The following is a 20,785-nucleotide window of genomic DNA, read 5'->3' on the forward strand; positions in this document are numbered from 1 at the left end:
ACATACATGTTATGAATTATTCATATAGTATAATATTATTATATTTATTATAAATGTATTATAAACAAGTTTTTTGTTAATGATTTTGCTCAACTGTAGGTTAATGTAAGTGGTTTAACCTTTTAATGTAAGAAGTTTAACCTAAGTTTAAGGTAGGTTATGGGAGGCTAAGCTAGGCTATGATACACAGCAGCATATTATAAAACTCAAAGACAGTGTACGGAAGGGAATGCAGAGCTTTTCTCAAATCATACGTGAGAAAGGCATGCTTTGAACAAAATAGAAGTTTCCTGGAGCAGGGTATGTGGTTAATCACAAAAATCATACTATATTATATGTAAAATATATGTACAGTAAAGTTACCCTTCACAATTGTGTGACAATGCCCATTGAGCAAGAAAAAAAATTGTTGTGGGGAAATACCAATTTAATTAGCTAACCTTATTTTGTTAAAATTATACTAGCAGTTTAGTATCATGAGTATCATGAAATGCTTCATGTGAACCCCAAAGTCGTGAAGTTTCAAACTGAATTATTGTAATGAATATAGCAATATTTCAGTAGCTTAGCTATTTGTCAGCTGTTTTAAGTAATATTTGCTCTAACATTCTTTACCAACATCCCCAAGCCAAATAAAATGTCCTGGGAGCATTTGACAAATTATTGTTTAACTTGGAAGGCTACTATACATTTGCAGGCATTGTGGTGGTTCTAGCTTGAAAACTTAAAAATACATTTTTAAAATTCAACAATGAATTATAGAAAGAAAAATATGAAGAACTCCATGATGGCTTTGGCAAACATACTTTATAATAACTCTAAAGTTAACTGTTTTTCATCTCATATAACATTATTGAAGTGGGATGCACAAATGTCAATCAAGCAACACGTCAACAAAAATGTCTGAAATGCCTGATTATGTAATTTAAAAGTAACCTTATTCAGTATAGGTGGGAGAGAACATGTGGATATTAAATAAAATGCTTCACTAACAAAGGTAAAGTTACATAACTGGATTAACTTGACGATACCTTCATATGCTTAATAAATTTTAGTACCTGTTCTCGTATTTCTTTAGTTCTTATTCCATAAATAATTGGATTAAAACAGCTTGGAAAAAGTAAGTACATTGTACTCAGGAAAACTCGGCTTCCTGGAGAGAACTCATTTCTTATTCTGTATGACATAAAAGCAATTAAGGCACAAGACAAACTAACTGTTATGACAATTATATGTGTAACACAAGTGTTAATAGCCTTGAAATTAGATTTTCCAGATTTCAAGACTGAAGCAAATATGATTATGTAAGATGCAGTAATGAAAACAAAATCTGCAGTTGGTATTAGAAAAACCGTTGCAAGTCCTACTAAGCTGTTAATAGAAATATCTCCACATGCCAGCTGAACCAATGCCATATGCTCACAAAAACAGTGATTTATTTCATTTGTCTCACAGAAAGACAATTTTGCAGCCAAACAGACAATTGTACTAATTAAAGTTATATTTCTAATAAGTGGCACTGTAACAAACTTAAGGAAGTTACAGAGTCCTATATGTTTGTGATAATAAAGAGGTCTACATATAGCAAAGAATCGATCCACCGCCATCCACAACAGAAGAGTAGACTGAAATGTACCAACATAATGAATGCAAAACATTTGTATTAAACAGCCTGTGAGAGAAATCCAGTTCCAGTTAAGTAAAAAGCTAAACAGCATATTTGGTACAAAAAATATTGGCAAACACAAGTCAACAACAGCCAAAAGGCCTATTAGTATATACATAGGAGAGTGCAGGGTCCTCTGAGATATAATTAAATATATAAGAATGGAGTTTGAGACAGTAGATAATAAAAACATAAGGAAATATGGAATGAAAAGAAGAGGTCTCCATTCCCCCAAAGTATGGAAACCACCGAATTTGAAAGTTGTGAATGAAGTATTTCCTGCAGAATGAGTCTGCATTCTGGTCAATGCTTTGGTGTAGTCAGGAACAAAACTACTGTGGTAGTTTTAATGTAATAGTAGTTCCATAGTAAAAAAAAAAATCTACCACTAAGAGATCTGTTAATTTACTGCTGCCACTAGTCACACATGATAGCTGTCAAGTATGCCTAGGTTTTGTAAAGTACAGAAGTTAATTTTTAATGGTAGACCTGCGTCATTATTTTTATATATGACAATTTAAATACTTGCAGTTTGATTTGTATTTATACCTTATCAAGGTAAAGCAACACAAATATCTAAAAAGAAAAACCTCTTTTCTGATTACTTATAGACTCACTTCTGAATATTTTAAGCAATAATTTGCTAATGGATATTTGATTAAATTAGAAAGAAATATGAAGTACCTCTAGGATGTCTAGCAGGCTCAGAGTAAATCACAACCTCTATTTACAATAACTTTGAAAATGTTTTCACTAGAACACTGACATATGCTTTAACACATAGCCTCCTTTGCTTCCTGACACTTGACATGTGTTTGCCTCTTTATACACTCAGTTGTAGTCTCATGAGGCTATATTCTATTCCTACAGGCTTATGAGGAGACAGTCAGTGACTGACTTGGGAGAGTCAGTTTATTTTATCTCCACTTCTGTCTCCCACACAGAAATACTATACTTTTCCACAGCTGTACTCTAACAGGTCAATCATCAAAAAGAGGATGGCCAAAGATTTTCCCCAGAAGCTGATATCTAGCATGCCAAGGTGAATTGCAGAAGTCTACACTGTAAAAAATTAAGTCTTTGCTTAAACTCTGCAAGTTTTTGTTTTTTGTTTTTTTTAAATGTATGAAATGCTTATAATTGGCAATTCACTATACCATATAAACAAACCACATGAACAAAATGATCTAAAAAAACTGATGCAGCAAACTTTGTGAAAACCCAAATTTGTCCATCAACATTTGCCCACAACTGTATGTATCAAGATATTCTAGCTCACAGTTAATGTTGTCTGAAAGACATTTGACATAATGCAGCCCAGTGTTTTCTCTACCATAAATGCCTTGTTCACAGGCAGCATTCCAAATTGTTTTGTTTAGCCTCTTTTATCCTTAACAACGTCTGGTGTATTTCAAACTGAAATATAGATCATATATTTGGTTTGCATGAAAGATTCCTTTTAAATCTATATAAAAACCTAAAAGCATTGTCAGAATGTCAAACCCAGAGTCAAAAGTCTTGGTGTCATCTTTTGATCCAGACCTCAGATCTGATCAGCAAGTCAATCATGTTAGAAGTAGTTTTTACCAGCTCAGAGAAAATTCCAAAATCTCTCCACTGGCTTCCTGTCCATTACAGGGTTCTGTTGAAAGCTATTTTTTGTTTTTAAAGCATTACATGGGCATATCCCTGACTTACTCTACCCATATTTTGCTTCTAGGTCTCTGAGGTCTTCAGAAAGGCTATTGCTGGCAATTCCATGATCCTGACTGAGGCTGAAGCGTGTCGGTGTCTTTTCTGTTGCAGTTCAGAGGCTATGGAACAGTCTTCCTCTGAATATCAGATCTGCTCTCTTGTACAGTTAAGTCCAGACTTAAAAAGCATCTTTTACTTTGGAATTTTAATTTCTTTGGCCAGGAGTATGTTTTATGTTTAACATTACTTTTTCCTTTGTTTTATATTTTCTAGGTTTGCTAAGTCTTTTTTCCTATTTGCAGCACTTTGGTTGACACCATAAACCATATATTAAATGTGCACCTTACTAAGATGCAGCCCCATTGCCATGGTCCCCAAGCCAGATGGCAGTCGATGCTTCTGCAATGATTTCTAACAAAGCATTCATCTTCAATTCCTATCCTTTCCTTCAGGTAAACTAGCTGGGAAAAAAACTTGTTTTTTCTCAACATTTGATCTCACAAGTATATTGCCTTTTACAGGAAGCAAAATCTACATTCAAATGGCTAATGGATGTGGTCCTGTGTCCCCAATCCCAAGCCCCACCACTAAAATGCTACCCCTTATCTCAGTGAGGTAATTGTCCACTTAGGGAAACTTCGTTTTGTCAAACATGCTTGATAACTCTGGATATAACTTTTATTTAACTTGTATTACGGTGAATAAATGTACAATACAATAACCACTACAATAATAATGTGTGATCGTTTAATTTTAAAGTCAAGTTTTCTGCTGCGACTTTCAAAGTGACTGAATAACAATGCTATTGTCTGTGTAATTCGATTACTGTGATAAAAAAAAATTCTTTACATTTTTATAAAATCTTTACAGAATTTTAGAAACTGTTCTCTTATTTCTTTTGTCCTTACTCCATAAATAATTGGGTTAAAACAGCTTGGTAAAAGTAAGTACAATGTACTCAGAAAGATTCGGCTTGCAGAAGAGAACTCATTTCTTATTCTGTATGACAAAAAAGCAATCAAAACACATGACAAACTAACCGTTATGACAATTATATGTGTAACACAAGTGTTAATAGCCTTTAAATGAGATTTTCCAGATTTCAAGACTGAAGCAAATATGATTATGTAAGATGCAGTAATGAAAACAAAATCTGCAGTTGGTATTAGAAAAACCGTTGCAAGTCCTACTAAGCTGTTAATAGAAATATCTCCACATGCCAGCTGAACCAATGCCATATGCTCGCAAAAACAGTGATTTATTTCATTTGTCTCACAGAAAGACAATTTTGCAGCCAAACAGACAATTGTTGTAATTAAAGTTATATTTCTAATAAGTGGCACTGTGACAAATTTAAGAAAGCTACGGATTTCCATATGTTTGTGATAATAAAGAGGTCTACATATAGCAAACAATCGATCCACCGCCATCCACAACAGAAGAGTAGACTGAAATGTACCAACATAATGAACACAAAACATTTGTATTAAACAGCCTGTAAGAGAAATCCCATTCCAGGTAAATAAAAAGCTAAACAGCATATTTGGTACAACAAATATTGGCAAACACAAGTCAACAACAGCCAAAAGGCCTATTAGTATATACATAGGAGAGTGCAGGGTCCTCTGAGATATAATTAAATATATAAGAATGGAGTTTGAGACAGTAGATAATAAAAACATAAGGAAATATGGGATGAAAAGAAGAGGTCTCCATTCCCCCAAAGTATAGAAACCACTGAATTTGAAAGTTGTGAAATAAATATTTCCTGCAGTATGATTCTGCATTCTAATTAATGCATTCTAGTCAGGCACAAAACCATGTAGTTGTTTTAATGTATTAATCGTCAAAACAAGTATAGCACTATGAGATTTGGTAATTCGCTGCTGCCACTAGTCACAGATTATGATGGATTTAAACTATTCTTACTTTTTAAGTACTAAATACATTTGGATATCTAGTTCAATAGTAGGGAAAATATATTTTCAATCCTACAGCTACACTATTCTCATATACAGCAGCTTTTAAACATATAGCTTGATTTATATTCAATCTTTATGATGGTAATGCTACCCCAACATCCAAAACAGTCATTGCTGACTTAAGAATTGATACAAATTCTCAATACTTCAAACAATAATTTGGTAATTACTATTTGGTAGAATTAGAAAGAAAGTATATTTATCATTTCTAGCAATCCTAAATGTAATTGCTTAAGTACAAATGATTTGCATTAAAACTATAATTTTCACAAAAATACATATACGTGCACTCAGAATGTGAAAATGATCAAGGCATACATTTTGTCTTTAGAACATAGATATACACCTGTACAATGCATATCCTAACCTGATAACATCTTGACATTTCTCTGCCTCTATATATATCCTGTTGCGTTCTCATGAGGTTATCTTCTATTCCTACAGGCTTCTGAAGAAGTAGTCCGAGATTAATATGGGAGAGTCAGTGTAAAAGGGGTGTTTGAGATAAGGTTAGGTATCTTTTATTTAAATTATCTATTTATTATGTCCCAGTGGCATGCTGTCATTCATCCTTCAGTTTTTATGAATTATTAGAAATTCTAAATAAACATGAGTCTCCCCAGGATTCTAACACTGGAGTGCACGTGGACACATATAACCCTTAAGACCTTAAAAATACAGTATGTTAGTATTTCAAAGCTGTGAATGCCCCAGTGAAGGTAGGAAAATTAAAAATATAAAATGAGCACTTGCCTAAATCTGTTTATGATTTTGTCCTCAATTTGAGGAAGCAGATTTGTGTGACTGGGCCTCAAGCTAGTCCTGACTATAGGACAATTGAAATGGTAGTGGGCATTGTAATGGTATGACCAGTATTGCTGAAATTGCTGGGGGGGGGGGGGGGGTTCTATTTTCCTTATTACAGTATCCCAAAAATTTCAAATTTGCTGACATCTGACTAAATCTGGAAAGCCTTGGAAAAGTCCAACAGAACTAGAATATGTGTCATTGTGGAAAATATTCTTCTTTTGTAGTGGTTTCATTTTAGTTGATAGGAGCTGCCTTTTGTGTGGAATGTGGAGTGTGGAATGAACCTGTGAACTATGTTGAGGAACTGCACTTCCTTGATGGATTGTGGTTCAGTAAAGTTTTTTGCCATGTCCATCTTGCTTGGTATGGTGAAGATACCTTCTGAGGAGATGACCTAAAAACTACAAGACTTCCACAGCAGGTTAAACATTTAGCATTCCATTTTTGGCACTGGATGTTACAGTTTTAAAATGCTGAATGTTGCATGAATATTGTAAATTGTAGAGACATACAAAGATATACATAGTATTTAATCAACAGGATCGGTTCTTTCAAATAATATAAAACTTGTTTTATTTAACTTAACTGATTGCAACGGCCTGAGTGCCGCAGGGCAAGGAGCAGGAGGCACAAATGTCTCTTGATGAAGACAGACATATATCTACATGATGTGCAGAACACACAAGGGGCACATCTGCCCTGGGTCCAGACTTGGCCCACACGTCCACTTGGTATCTTCTAGGCATTTGCAAAGTACCCATAACCTCTCCAAATACAAGTCATTATATATCCAGAGTGTGCAAGATTTATTTGTGATAGTACAGACAAATGTAAGTCCATTTCACAATAATATTTCTTCAAGGAAATGATTACCTTATCCAAAATCTAAAAACATACCCAAAACATTTCCAACAATACATATTGTTCTTCAAATTCTTCTAGAGGAAACAGTTCATAAATGGTAAAAACATGTCCATACCAGTGCCAAATAGCCAGAACAACTTCTGCCTGTGTGGGATTCCTGTGGCTACCCAACATCAGCCAGCTCCATGCACAACACCTCTCAGAACCTCTCTGGGTGAGGGACTTCCACAACCTTGCCAGTGACATCTCCTTTTGGATGATGAAATTGTTCATCAACACAATATCAGTAAGGTGGAGAAACAGCTTCACATAGCAATGCTTGGTATTCTGCATCACAGATAAATATTTTATAACAGCATCCTCTCATTAACTTGTTGTACACCCTCACAAGTTTTGGTACAGGGACTCATTGTGGACCAGGTGCCACTTCTAACCCGACACTACTCAGATTGCCTGCTATAAGCTTTGTGGACAGTGGAGTACATTGTGACATGTCATGTGTTCCTCCACTTTGCAAACAGCAATGGGCCATCCCTGATCTGTGACATGGCACCACGGTCTACTTTTCTTGGCAGGGCAACTGATATAAACCAGCAAACTGGTATATAATTTGTCAATATACACCATGTACACTCTGCCCAGAGAAGGCACATGGATCAGACTGACAACAGCATCGAAGCTTAGGCCATTTCTTAATGGTTTCCTGACCAACTTCTCACAGACACTGAAGTTATGTGTAGCCTTTGGAGCTGTCAGCCAGGACAAAGAGCTTGTACTTTCACTTGTTGGGCTTGTCCTTCATATATTGCTTCATCATAATCCTCATCTTGGTGGCCACCATGCATTCATCTATAGAGATGCTCTGGTCTGGCTTGAGTAGGCCCTGCAGGCAGTCAGGATCTGTCCCTGGAGTGGCTCCAGGCAGAAGAGATCATCATATTTAGTCTGACCTCAAAGCTGATAATTTATGGCATCTACTGCTGGGTCACTCATGCAGGTATGCACTGATGGACTCATACCAGCTCCCAGCCATGACAGACACAGGAACTGGGTTGCTGTACAAATGGTCCTTCCTCCACAGGTCTTAAATTAAAAAATTTAAATTTAAATTAAAAAAATTTTATCAACTGCACAAAATTGAGTCACAAACATGTGCTTTGAAATGTTACAGTTATGCATGAACATTAGTGTCTTGTAGTGCTTTCAGTAGGCATCTTATCACATGTCCAAAAACCAGTTTGGCTGGACTAAAACCAGTCGACTTTTGTGCTACATCTCTTTTGGCAAACAATATGAGGGGAATTCAATCCTTCTCATCTCAATCCAAATTTTCAGCATCTTGATTGTTTCATGGAAGCATTCGAGACTACCGTGTGACTCTGGGTTGTAAGCACTCACCAACTGATGTTTCATGTTAAAGGCTAAGCACCAGCTAATATGAAAATGTCAAATACATAAATAAAGTGAAAGCTAAGTTTCTAACTTGCGATAATCAATAATTATAAAAGATTTTTTAAAGAACTCAAGGAATATGGCTTAAAAAATAGTTATTTTACCTTGCTGTTTTCAGAATCTGTCATAAACATCACCCATGTGTGTCACGGAACGTTCCCCTCCCAATTGTGAGTGCCACGAGTGTCATCAATGTTTTGTGTCATTAAATGTCTCACAAAATCGAAGGAGTTGCAGCCGTTACACTCGGGCAGCCGTTACAATGTGACATAGATGGGGAACAACAACTCAAGAAAATGAATTGTAGGTGATGCAACATGATAAAAAAAAAGTATGTGGTCTTTAGCTGCAATAATTCAATGTACAATGGGACCCATAAAGATCCCATAATATCAACAACAACAAAAAATTGATAAAATTTGTCAACTTTAAAAGGGCACATTGGAAGGGACCATCAGCTTACTCTGTTATCTGTAGTGCTTTACCACAACTATGGGATGTGGAAAGCCAGGCTCACATGTCGACGGGATCTTAAGACTGCTGCTTTTCCAACAATATGGGCATGTAAAGAAACAAGAGGTGTTCAAGAGACTCTGTGTAAATGGAAGTAAACAAGTGCAAGTGCAATTACTTCACCCATTTTAGTTGACAATAGCTAGCCTTGATAGCTAGCTAAGTTAGTAGCTAACTGACTGGTTAACCTTGGTGCCATACTAGGCTAAAACTACTCCACGTAGTTGTTTTACAGAGATTTATGACTATAGTATAGTATAGTATGAATGTGAATTTGATGTAGATCACTTTTACAACAATAATGATAACTGAACATTTGCATTTAGCCAGCTAGCTAGTGTTAATAGCTCAGTGTGAAGTTTCTAATGTTTGTTATTCAGCTAGCTAGGTACATTTCCCATGATCCAATACCTTTCCAAACACTTGAGTGGTTAACACTTTATCAATTTATTTAAGGTTTTTTCAATGTATAAAGTTAGCACCAGAAATTCACCTAAGTCAGCCACACAGAAGAGAAGGTAATGATGATGCATACATTTTAGGGATAGACACATATGATTAACCTACCAAAAACACATAATAGACCACTAAAGCAAATGCATTAGCTATCTTAGCTAAGACATTGGTTATTAGCCAGTAGCTCTCTAGCTAATCAAATGCCTCTGCTATAAATAATTGTTAATAGACAAGATTTTAGCAATACTTTTAGCAATACTTATGAGAAAGATTTTAAGCCATAACAGATGGGAACAGTTCTATCCCATTTATTTGACATCAGCATTTAGTCTGCGTATTTCTAAATGAAAAGCAGGTGTTCTTACAAGCAATATAAAGTGCATAACTATACATAGGGAATGTATATATGAACATTTTCCATCAAGAGATACATTAAGTGTGACTTAGATAGAAAGACAGAAGAGCAAAGAAAGAAAAAGATAGACAGCATTATTATTACACAACTATTATAACTGTTCTAATATTAATAGTTCAAATAACCTTCCACTTTATTATACTTGAGATGAGGAGGCAATCAATGAATAGTAGAAGTATAAAGGTTAATATGCAAAAACAACTATAATATGTTTAATACGTAGGTATAATAATTTAATGAATAACTGAAATAACAAGATATAAACGTCAGCATCAATTTACACAGAGGGAGTATCATAACGCTAGTTCAGCGCTAGTTAGATTTTAATTAAGTGTATTTGGACTGTTATGTGTATCACACTGTCTGGTGTTGGGCCATACGTGGTTAAGGCCCTTCATATGGAAAATATTAATATCCAGTAGTCCTTCAAGAATATGGATTTTTAATTAGTCTGCATGTGTCCTTGCAGAAGTGATAAACTTTCTTACATAGTGGCTTTGAAGACCTGATAAAAGTTTCTGATGTTGATAACAGAGCCCTCCCAGGATGGATGTTATGAGTTTTCCTAGGGTGAGGGTCCAGTCAAGCAGGAGAACAAAGGCTGGTTTCCGAATGTATCTTGATAAGGAGATCTTCCAAGAGAGGTGTTGTGAGTTACCTCAAGGCTGATTGCAGTCGCAAGAGTGGATGCTACAGTCCCTACTACACAACTATGTAATGTAAGGTTCAAATCAGAATCACCTTGCGGAACCTAATAACAGCACACATCAATGTAGGCAAATAGCTGTGTGTAGTCATTTTTACATTTTACATTTTACGTTTTTTTGGTATTTATCAGACACTCTTATCCAGAGTGACTTATAAAAGTGCTTTACACATGGAATGGTTCATATGTTCATGGTAAGGGTCAGTTATGATGCAGTCAAAGGACTCATTCTGACTTACCCTGAATGGGTAAGAGAGGGGCATGTCTGGTTAAAGTTTCCCCACCAGCTGGCATGTGTGACATTTGCAACAATAAAGTGTAAAACCAGACCTTACCGAAGACCAAAAGAAATACCTGAGTAGATGCTGTAGTGTCTTATGAATTCCAAGGTGACCGCAACAAGGGTAGACCATGAGCCAATGACAATACCTGGGATCTGAGTGGCAGAGGAACAACAATCTTATACAAATCTTCTAACTAGACTAACTAGAGAGGAGGAAGGTGACTATTTTCTTATTAACACATCATCCTCCAGAAATTAAGTACAGAGGTTGTCTGAGATAACATCCTTGGCAGCCTGAGAACAGTGTACTAGAGTAGGGTCTGGCTTGTGAGCAGCAGAGAGCTGCATTCTATTTACAGATGCAGTAGGCTTCCTGACTTCTCTACTGGCAGTCAAGCATTAAGGAAAGGATTATCCTAAGATAAAAATGAGTGTTAATTTGATCATGTAAATTAACTTTTTCCTCTTGGAAAAGTCAGTCTAAGCGCTATCTGTGGTAGTGGAAATTGCCTCGTAAATCACTTCAAGGAGAAGACACAATTTATTCCTGGCTAGGTCATTACCCAGTAAGAGTAAAACACTGACAGGTGGCAAATTTGAGTGCACAACCAATCTAACAAGGCCCTTGAAATCAGGAGTTTCTAATATTTACTGTGTGCAAAGGCACATGAGCTACACCAAGCTCTATTCCCTGAATTAAAATGTCACTGCCGCAATAGCTCTTGTCTGAGGGTGGAAAAACATTGTAAGAGATTATGCAGCACCAATGTCTCTTAAAATCTCTATGGGCTGTTTATCAGAATCACTATAAGACACAAATCCAGAGAAAACAAAAGGCTTAAACAAGAGTTCTATTTTGGGCTGTACCAGACATTTCAGATCAACGGGACTACTAACTAATACTATCCTACTAATCTTCAAAGCACTCCATGGTCCTCATATATTGCTAACTTACTCCACCTGTACATTCAATCTTGCTCATTAAGGTCCTCTGATCGTTTAATGTTGCAGAACCTTCCCTCTGGAACTCCCTTTCTACACCTATTCACTCCTGTTTCTCTCTCTTGCTACCTTTAAAACTCAGCTCAAAACCTAGTTCTTCCATTTACCATGTTGTAAAGTGACCTTGGAAGTGACCTTGGGTTTTTGTGAAAGGTGCTATATAAATCTAACATTATTATTATTATTATTATTATTATTATTATTATTATTATTATTATTACTACTACTACTGAAAGCAGTGACAGTAGTAATTTTCCACTCGTTCTTATGCTTTAATGTACACATAGCTGGCAATTTGTAAAAACATAGGACTCTGAGTCACTACTAGGTGTCTGAGCAATAAGAGATGTTGAAGAGGGAGCTTTTGCATACAGGAGTGCTAAAGTACTAAAAACAGGGTCAACACCAATTCATCAGATATGACAGTCGTGCTAATTTAGGCTAATTTAGTGTTGTGGTTATGCACTCAAACACTAGAAAATAAGCATCCACTTAATTTTTCTCTAATAAAGGGTAGCGGCCAACATCGAAATCATGTCTGATGCTGTTTGGTGTGTTGGTCAGGACAGAGGAGTACATACAGAGAGGTCAGGGTGACAGGCATATCCCAGAGTAGGGTGTGGACAGCCCGAGGCACAACATCAACATCCTCATCCCACTCTGGCAGTATCCCCTCTGCCACAATTTGCTCCTCCTTTCCAGCAACCCCAGACCCATTACCATTTGCAAACTATTAATATTTGCATAGATTGATAGATGATGCCATAGCCCATGTCCTGTACACCAAACTGTCTCATAAAGACAAAGGGCATGGGAATAACATTATAATGCTGTTTATGGAGTATAGTTCAGCCTTCAATACAACTTGATACAACTACCAAGCTATCCACTTCACAGTCTGTTCTCTCTCTGCAGTCCAGCAAATGTTATCGCAGCGTGAAAGTAAGGCCTGAACAGCTCGGGAGGAGCTATATGTTTCTGAAATGAGACAAATGGCTGTTTAAGACTCTTAATACACATACTCTTTTTTACTACACATACTCTGTAGTTTTAAGAACCTATCTATTGTCAGTTTATGTACATAATCTGTTATAATAAATTTAATTTTTACTTTAGCTCTATAATCCATTCATAAGTTTTTTTATTGCAAACACTGTAGGTTTACTAATATACTGTATGTAACTGCTCTCTAAATTGTACTTTCACAGTTTTTGGATACACAGACAGGCATTTCACAAAGTCTTACAAAGTCTTACAAAGTCATACATTTCTATGTATGTGACAAATAAATTTGAAAATTGTAATTGTAATGAGGTATCAGTCAATTCAGTTTTGATGTACCATGCAATTAAAAGATAAATAACATTAATAATTAATATAAATAAGTAAATCAGTTACCTGCTCCTTCAAACAGAACCTTTGGATTGTGTAATATGGATCAAGCAATCCAAGATTTGTACTTTTCTATGGAGGTTATTCACATGCATAAACATTTAAATCATTTTTATTACTGCCACAATTTGGATAATGAGTATACTTAGGAACATAGCCATTTTAATTGGCATTGTTATTATTTGTAGACCCTAGAAAAACAATAAAAGTACAACAGATGCAAAGGGCTTTGTATTTTATTCAGCGTGTAAATCCTGAGTGGTAGTTATTTTCTCAAGGCAATGGGCACAATAAACAGTGCCAGACAATAATTTCTCTCACAAGGTGTGGATGTTGTAGCTACAAAGCTTAACTGAAATCAACAAAGAACATACTAAAATGAAAGAAAAGAAAAGAATAGAAAAGAAAAGTACAACATAAATACAAAGCAGTAGCAGTCTTTATGGCACGAGCGCTGTTCTTAAAGAAACAGCGATTCCTTTATTTACACTGCTTAGTTCCTTAATCTCCTGGTTACATATATAACTTGTTTTTGTTGTTGTTGGTTTTTGGTAAAGCAATATTTACACAACCTGCTTTAATGATAAAATTATGAAATAAGAAATTACATAATTCAGTAATATATACAAAAATTATATTCTTGGTTACAAATGTTATGTGCTGTGACTTGATTAATACCATCACCACCAATTAGGAAACTCTGAGTCAAATAATGTTTTTGTACAACATAAGCAGGTGTTATATTCAGCCAGGTATTTATAACCCCCACTGATTTACACTTCTAATGCATTCAGAATACTCAGTTTCAATTATTACTTATATACATATATCTTGATCTACTCAGCAAACATGGAAGAGCACATCCATTATGTCAGGGCAGTGATGACAAGTACATTGGAACACAAGGTTCCATCTAACAATTGTGTCCTTTCTAAGCTACACCTTATCATCTGATACAATAGTAATAACATACGTGAAAATAACTACATAAAAAATCAAATACAATAAAAAATGCAAATACACATTGTTTTATTATACTTTAAGTAAACTTATCCAACAAAGTCCAACCATAGAGTCCACCCAGAGTCCAACAAATAAGTTTTATTTAGATACAGCCCAGTATGTTTTAGATTTCTAATGCATTTAGAATACTTCATTGCAATTAATAAATTATTTCACATCACATTGTTTTAGAAGAATCATTGATACATTTTGATCTAATGTCACAGAGGTAAGACCTTCATATGTTTTATTAATTTCAGAAAGTGAAGTCTTATTTCTTTTGTTCTCAGCCCATAAATAATTGGGTTGCAGCAGCTTGGAAAAAGTAAATACATTGTGCTCAGAAAAACACGGCTCCCTGGAGAAATATTATTGTTTATTCTATATAACATAAAAGAAAATAAGGCAAAAATTAAAGTAAATGTGATAACAATTATATGAGTAATACAAGTATTCATAGCCTTCAAGTGTGCCTTGCCAGATTTTAGAACAGAAATGAATATTATTATGTAAGACAGAGCAATTAAAACAAAATCTACAGTTGGTACAAGGAAAGCAGTTAAAAGTCCTACCAAATTATTTATAGAAATGTCTCCACACGCCAGCTGAACCAATGCCATATGCTCACAAAAACAATGATCTATCACATTTGTTGAACAGTATGATAACCTTCCAGCCAGACAGACTACTGTACTAATTAAGACTCCATTTCTGATTAATGGCACTATGATGATCTTTAAAAAGTTAGAAAACTCCATATGCTTTTGGTAAAAAAGTGGTCTGCATATAGCAAAATAACGATCCAGTGCCATACACAACAATAAAGTAGACTGACATGTCCCAGAATAATGAATGCAGAACATTTGGATCAAACAGCCCACTAGAGAAATAGCACTGAAGTCAAATAAAAAGATAAGCAGCAAATGTGGGACAAAAATAAATGGTGAACATAAATCCACAAGTGCCATGAGACCAATAAGTACAAACATAGGCGAATGCAGAGCCCGGTGAGATATTATCACATATAGTATAGTGGAGTTTCCAATAATAGACAACAAAAACATCAGAAAATATGGAATGAATAACATAGGTCTCCATTCTCCCAAAGTATGAAAGCCATTGAGTTTGAAATCTGTAAAAGAAAAGTTTGATACAAAATCCTGCATGCTGTTCAGCCTTTTCATACAGCTGACATTCCACACAAGTGTCAGATTCAGTATTTATCACAGTACTTACACAGTACTTATGAAAGTTTATTTCATTTGATTTATTACCTATCCATTTTCCAATAGCATGTCATAACACAAACGTTTATAAATTATAGGTTCATGATAAATTCACAGTATAATCACCTTAAATGCAAAATATGCTTCTAATTATTCTCATAACATAGAAACTTCAAATTGTTCAAACATCCATGATATATACCACACTACAAAGCTTTAAATAACTTAGCACATCACACTTTTGTAACACCCTTCTAACACAGATTTAAAAAAAACAAAATTAAATACAATAAAATTACAAATACAGCAAGATTGTACATAAGCTCTGATCAATGAAAACTTTCATTGACAGTAGCACACAGAACATGTTTTCCTAAACTTCATGCTTAATTCAAGCTTATTCTAGGGTGATTGGTGCTTAATATAACCTGTTGTATTCATATGGGGCTTAATGTCCACCCATATTTGCAATACACCAAACAGTGATGAATTGCTACATTTCATGATTATGTATGCAATCAAAAAGGGTTTCTCAGGATATTTTTAGGTGATGTTAGTTTAGGCATTTTACCTTTACTATCTGTCCATGGTGTGATAATTATTTATTTATTTTCACCCTTCATTATAACAATAAAAAAAGATGAAAAAGCTGGTCAGGGCTGTTTGTATTTTTGTTGTAAATGAGATTCTATGTATAACAATAGCTTTTTATCAGGCCAGTTGTAACAAGACAGAATGAGAGAGAAGCTTGCGGATAAGATCAGTTTGAGACATTACTAGAAAAAGGGCAATCTGAGCATGTAGTCACAAAACAGGTGAGGGTCAAAGCCAGAAGGAGAGGATTATCAAACTAAAGGGACATCAGTAGAATAGAGCAGGACAGAGTGCACATCATAAACCAGTAAGACAAAAACACAGCAAACAGACCCCAAAAGGGAAAAGCAAATAAAAAGCACAAAAGGGTAAAAACACAAGAAACCACCAAACATGAAAAGGTATGCAGTACAATCTGGAAATAAGGGGCAGTACTTCACAAAGACATTTTGGAAACACAGTCTTTATAGGTATGGTTCAATTAAACACAGATGTAACAGTTCAGTATTCTAGAGATCATCAGTTCATGGTTGGGTCTTGGCTATGAGGTGAGCCTCATGATGTCACATGAGGGATCCTGTTGGAGTCTGGAAATGGATCAGTGTTCTGAGCAATGTGGACTACTCAACCAGAGGGGGGCATGATGGTACCATGAAGGAATGAGGGCAATTGCTATGATCACCACAACTGGAGGCATCAATGTGCAGAACCCTGTAGGGTTAGACTGACAGAGGCCTCTTATGAGGACCAGTGGACCAACCAGAATAGCTAGGACACAGACAAGGCACTGGAGTCAGGAACCTATCTTTGTTCTGGACCATACTCCTCCCTGTCCATGAGATATTGAAGCACACCTCCACACCATCTTGTGTCCAGCAGCCAGCGTACTGCATAGAATAGGCTGGTACAAGCGCATCTCTCCCTGATAAGCCTCCTCTTGCTATTGATCTGCTGCAAGACTGTATTACTGGATCCAGGGCCAAACAAAATATTAAACTGAAACCTGGAGAATAGAGACCACTCTGCTTGATGGGGATATTGTCACTTGGCAATATGCAGATAGTCCATATTCTAATTATCCATAAGGATAAAGAAAATGGTGGTTACCACCCTCCAACCAATGCTTCCTCTTTTCTAAGTCTAATTTCATGGCCAGGATTTTGTGATCTCCTATCCCAATTCCATAATTCCCCTCCACTGACGTGAGCTTGTGTGAATAAAAGGCCACAGGAAGTATCTTAGAAAGGGCTCCCAGTCCAGTGGGAATCTCAGAGGAATCTCATTTCACCCACAGAGGGCGCAGATGGATCAAGACATTTAAGGGCAGGTGCAGAGGTCACTGCTTCCTTAAGAACATGCTCATTCAGCCTGAGGTTACCAATTCAGTTTCTTGGCCACACCTTTCAGGACAGCAGTGAAAGGTGCTGCAATATTACTAAAGTGTCTTAAGAAGCTTAGATAAAAATGAGCAAATGTCAAAAATCTTTTAGCCCCTTAATTGGAGTGAGTATAAGATAGTTAATTACAGCCTCAACTTTGTGGTTATCCATGGTTACCCCATTAGCACTAATGATTTAACTCAAAAATGAAGTCAGCTTGAGGTGGAATTCACATTCTCACCTTTAACAAACAAGTTCTTGGCCATAAGACATTGAAACACCTGGTGAACATGTTTAACATGAGATAGGGTCAGGGGAATAGACAAGGATACCACTGATGTAAGATATCACAAATTGTCTGATCATACAAATCATATCTTAATATTTAATTAATAAATGCCTAGAAGACAGAGGGGGTGATACTGGGGCCAAGCTGCACTAATGTATTCTTGTAGTACCCTCTAGTGGTGTCAAAGGCGGTTTTCTATTCATCCCCTTATCTCATACATCTAAGTTGTAGGTGCTCCTATGGTCTAGTTTGGAGAAATTCATACTTTGCAAATGCTCTAAGCAAACAGGAATGATTGGAAGAGGGTGGGCATATTTGTTAGTGATTTAATTTAGACCTCAATAGCCTATGCCAGGACAGGGCCCCCCTGTACTTTATTTTAACAAGTACAAAAAAGGGGAAGTGAAGGGTCAGATAAAACCCTGAACTGTCTCTTGAACCTATGTTTCCATGGCTCATTCCTCCTCCTGGGTAAACCCAAGATTTGGGAAACATGGAGTTTTAAATGAGGTCTATAACACAGTCATAAATGATGAGGAGGAAGCTTGACAATACTCTTACTGAAAACCTCCTAGGGGTTTGCATATTCAGGAGGGATGTCCACATTGGCATTGGTGACAGGACATCCTGTGGAAGTTGATCTGACTGCTATGGATGATCTGATGACAGAATGGTGACCATGACAGTAATTCCTGGTCTGACCAAGAAATGAGGGGTCATGTCTCTCTAGCCATGGCAAACCTAATATTACTGAGCATACTGATAACATTAGAACCAGTAATATGATAAGCTCAGTATGTAGTACATTGGCTTGGTACTAAAGTTCTTCAATGAGTGGAGAATGAATGAAGTTTCTGTCAGCAGAATAAAATAACAGGCAGAAGGAAAGTTACCAAGCCCTTTGTGGAAACACTCATTACATTAGTAGGAGGATCTTACTCCAGGGGTCAGCGCCTGAGGTCTGTGTGGACATGCCAACATGGCCAGTACTGTCACAATTCATGCACAGGCCTCCCTTCAACTGGTGAAGCCACTCCTCTGGAGTCAGATGAGATAAAACACACTGCATGAGGTTGACTTGGTTGTTGTCACAAGTCTCCCATGAACTTGGGGCCTTGAAGCTTGGAAGTGGAGTCTGAACACTACTGTGCCTCCTGGGGTCCCTTAGTTCTCCCATGTGACTTCTCTATGAAAATAAACCCAGACTCTTTAAGCCACAGTAAGACTGAAATACAAAATTCCTCTGCTCAAAGAACATAGACTTAAATACCTCCAAAATGTAGTTGAGAACTATGCCATTTAAAACTGTTATCAAAGTAATTTGTCAAGGTTCCATTACTTTACAATGCCCTTCACCCTTAGTGTTTTCCACATTTAAACACCCAAGATCTGTCATCTTAAATTTCTTCTAAACCAGTCCACACATGTTTTTAATCTGTTCTTTATTCACGGTGTGATTATCTTTGTCACGTGTCACGATTATCAATGTCACGTTCGCCCCGCCCTGGCATTGCAGTTCCAATGACTACACCAATGTTTATTTACTTCCTGGTTTTGCATCCTTGTGTTTCCTTGTTTTGGTTTCTTTTGGTTTCACCCCCTAGTTAGTTCCATTACATGCTATTGTAATCACCTGTATCTTGTTAGTCCTGTATCTTGTATTTAAACTCCGTGTTTGTGTTCAGTGAAGTCTCGTCATCATTTGATATGTATCTGGGCCATTGTTTATCATTGTGTGTCCTCTTGGTTATTTGGATTACTTTCTTTGCCTGTTACTCCATCTGTTAGGGAAAATGTCTAACATTTAACCTTGCCATGAACCATCAACTTTGCCTTAAACCTAACTGAACAAATCATCCCAGCAACAACAGCCCACTGTGCATTTCACTTGTACCACTGCAACACCCACAACCACACCATACAATGTCAGTGTCAGTGCTGTATTGAGTGGTCAGCCCCCTACCGAAATAATACATGGTAATAATTGGCCTGGTGGTCAGAACATGACCACTGATGAATGGGATTGAGCATTGTTAACAAAATGTGTGTCTATATATAAATTTACACCTATAAAGTGACCCAATAATGTAGGTGTATCTCTAAAGTGGCCAGTGCATGTACATCATATCAGTACAGTACTGATTGACATTTCATTTCGTCATACCTTCTTGAGATTTTTCTAGAGCTAAACTTTCAGCGTCATTTGGTGAAACAGGCTCTGTTGCCTGAGCCATTTCTGCAGCTCTCTAGGTAACGTTCTTAGCTTACTGTACTTAGTAGGCCATGGAAAGTATTTCACATTAAAATTACACATAAGAAACAAAACAAATTGAGACAAACATCCTAACAACATGGCCAACATAATGATGTATGTTTCTAATGTCTGCTTTGATGTTCTTTCAGATAATTAGTGGTCAAAGTTGAACCTAGCTAGACACTGCTATAATTGGCCCCCTGGTAGTGCACTCTGTCCATTCTAAGCATATTCTGTACCCCCTGAGAGCTATTTGTTATGTTTACTTTTGAGCTGCTCAGAGTAAAACTGTTAACATAGCAACAAAACTCAAAATGCCCTTAAGATATGTATCACACATAAGCAATAAGAAACAAGATATATCTGGCCCTTTTATAGACATTAACAATATAGGGTCAGAGAGCTATGACACTTCACACTCTTTCATCATTTTATTCTGAGAAGCACAGGACAAAGAGTAGCCTGCTGAAGGAGTCTGATGTTGTAGAGCACCAAAATGCCATACTTAATATATGGTTTACAACAATACATGAAGATAAGCTGACATAAATTAACAGAGCCAGGATGATTAACAAAAATCCTGCCTTAAAGAAGAAAAGGATAATGTGAGGCTTACTGAGGCACAAACATTTTCAGTTAGAGAGCAAGCTATATAGGCCATTAGCAATTGTCATTACAGTACCATTAGCAATAACCATAACCTGATTTTACAGCTTAGCAGCAGTCATAACTATTGACATGGATTTTGGAATACTAAGGACAATAATTATTTTCATACCTATGATATTGTATTGAGGAAGTAACT

General features: G+C 36.3%; 3 protein-coding genes across 3 annotated transcripts; all 3 read right to left on the reverse strand.

Moving 5' to 3' along the window:
* Positions 1-1,016: 1,016 nt before the first annotated feature.
* LOC113574684 (olfactory receptor 52K1-like) lies at positions 1,017-1,964 on the reverse strand. Its single transcript, XM_035534373.1, has one exon. The coding sequence runs from the start codon at positions 1,962-1,964 to the stop codon at positions 1,017-1,019; it is 948 nt and encodes a 315-aa protein (XP_035390266.1).
* A 2,242-nt stretch (positions 1,965-4,206) lies between these two features.
* LOC113574683 (olfactory receptor 52K1-like) lies at positions 4,207-5,148 on the reverse strand. Its single transcript, XM_027005782.2, has one exon. It carries the CDS (start codon positions 5,146-5,148, stop codon positions 4,207-4,209), a length of 942 nt encoding a protein of 313 aa, XP_026861583.2.
* A 9,311-nt stretch (positions 5,149-14,459) lies between these two features.
* LOC113574681 (olfactory receptor 52K1-like) lies at positions 14,460-15,407 on the reverse strand. Its single transcript, XM_027005781.2, has one exon. It carries the CDS (start codon positions 15,402-15,404, stop codon positions 14,460-14,462), a length of 945 nt encoding a protein of 314 aa, XP_026861582.2. The 5' UTR covers positions 15,405-15,407.
* Positions 15,408-20,785: the final 5,378 nt, after the last annotated feature.

The sequence above is a fragment of the Electrophorus electricus genome, chromosome 15 (assembly GCF_013358815.1).
Source record: "Electrophorus electricus isolate fEleEle1 chromosome 15, fEleEle1.pri, whole genome shotgun sequence".
Classification (NCBI taxonomy): domain Eukaryota; kingdom Metazoa; phylum Chordata; class Actinopteri; order Gymnotiformes; family Gymnotidae; genus Electrophorus; species Electrophorus electricus.

Bases quoted from the DNA above. Each gene is read 5' to 3' on its own strand.
- LOC113574684 (XM_035534373.1), bottom strand. From the start codon at position 1,964: ATGCAGACTCATTCTGCAGGAAATACTTCATTCACAACTTTCAAATTC.
- LOC113574683 (XM_027005782.2), bottom strand. From the start codon at position 5,148: ATGCAGAATCATACTGCAGGAAATATTTATTTCACAACTTTCAAATTC.
- LOC113574681 (XM_027005781.2), bottom strand. From the start codon at position 15,404: ATGCAGGATTTTGTATCAAACTTTTCTTTTACAGATTTCAAACTCAAT.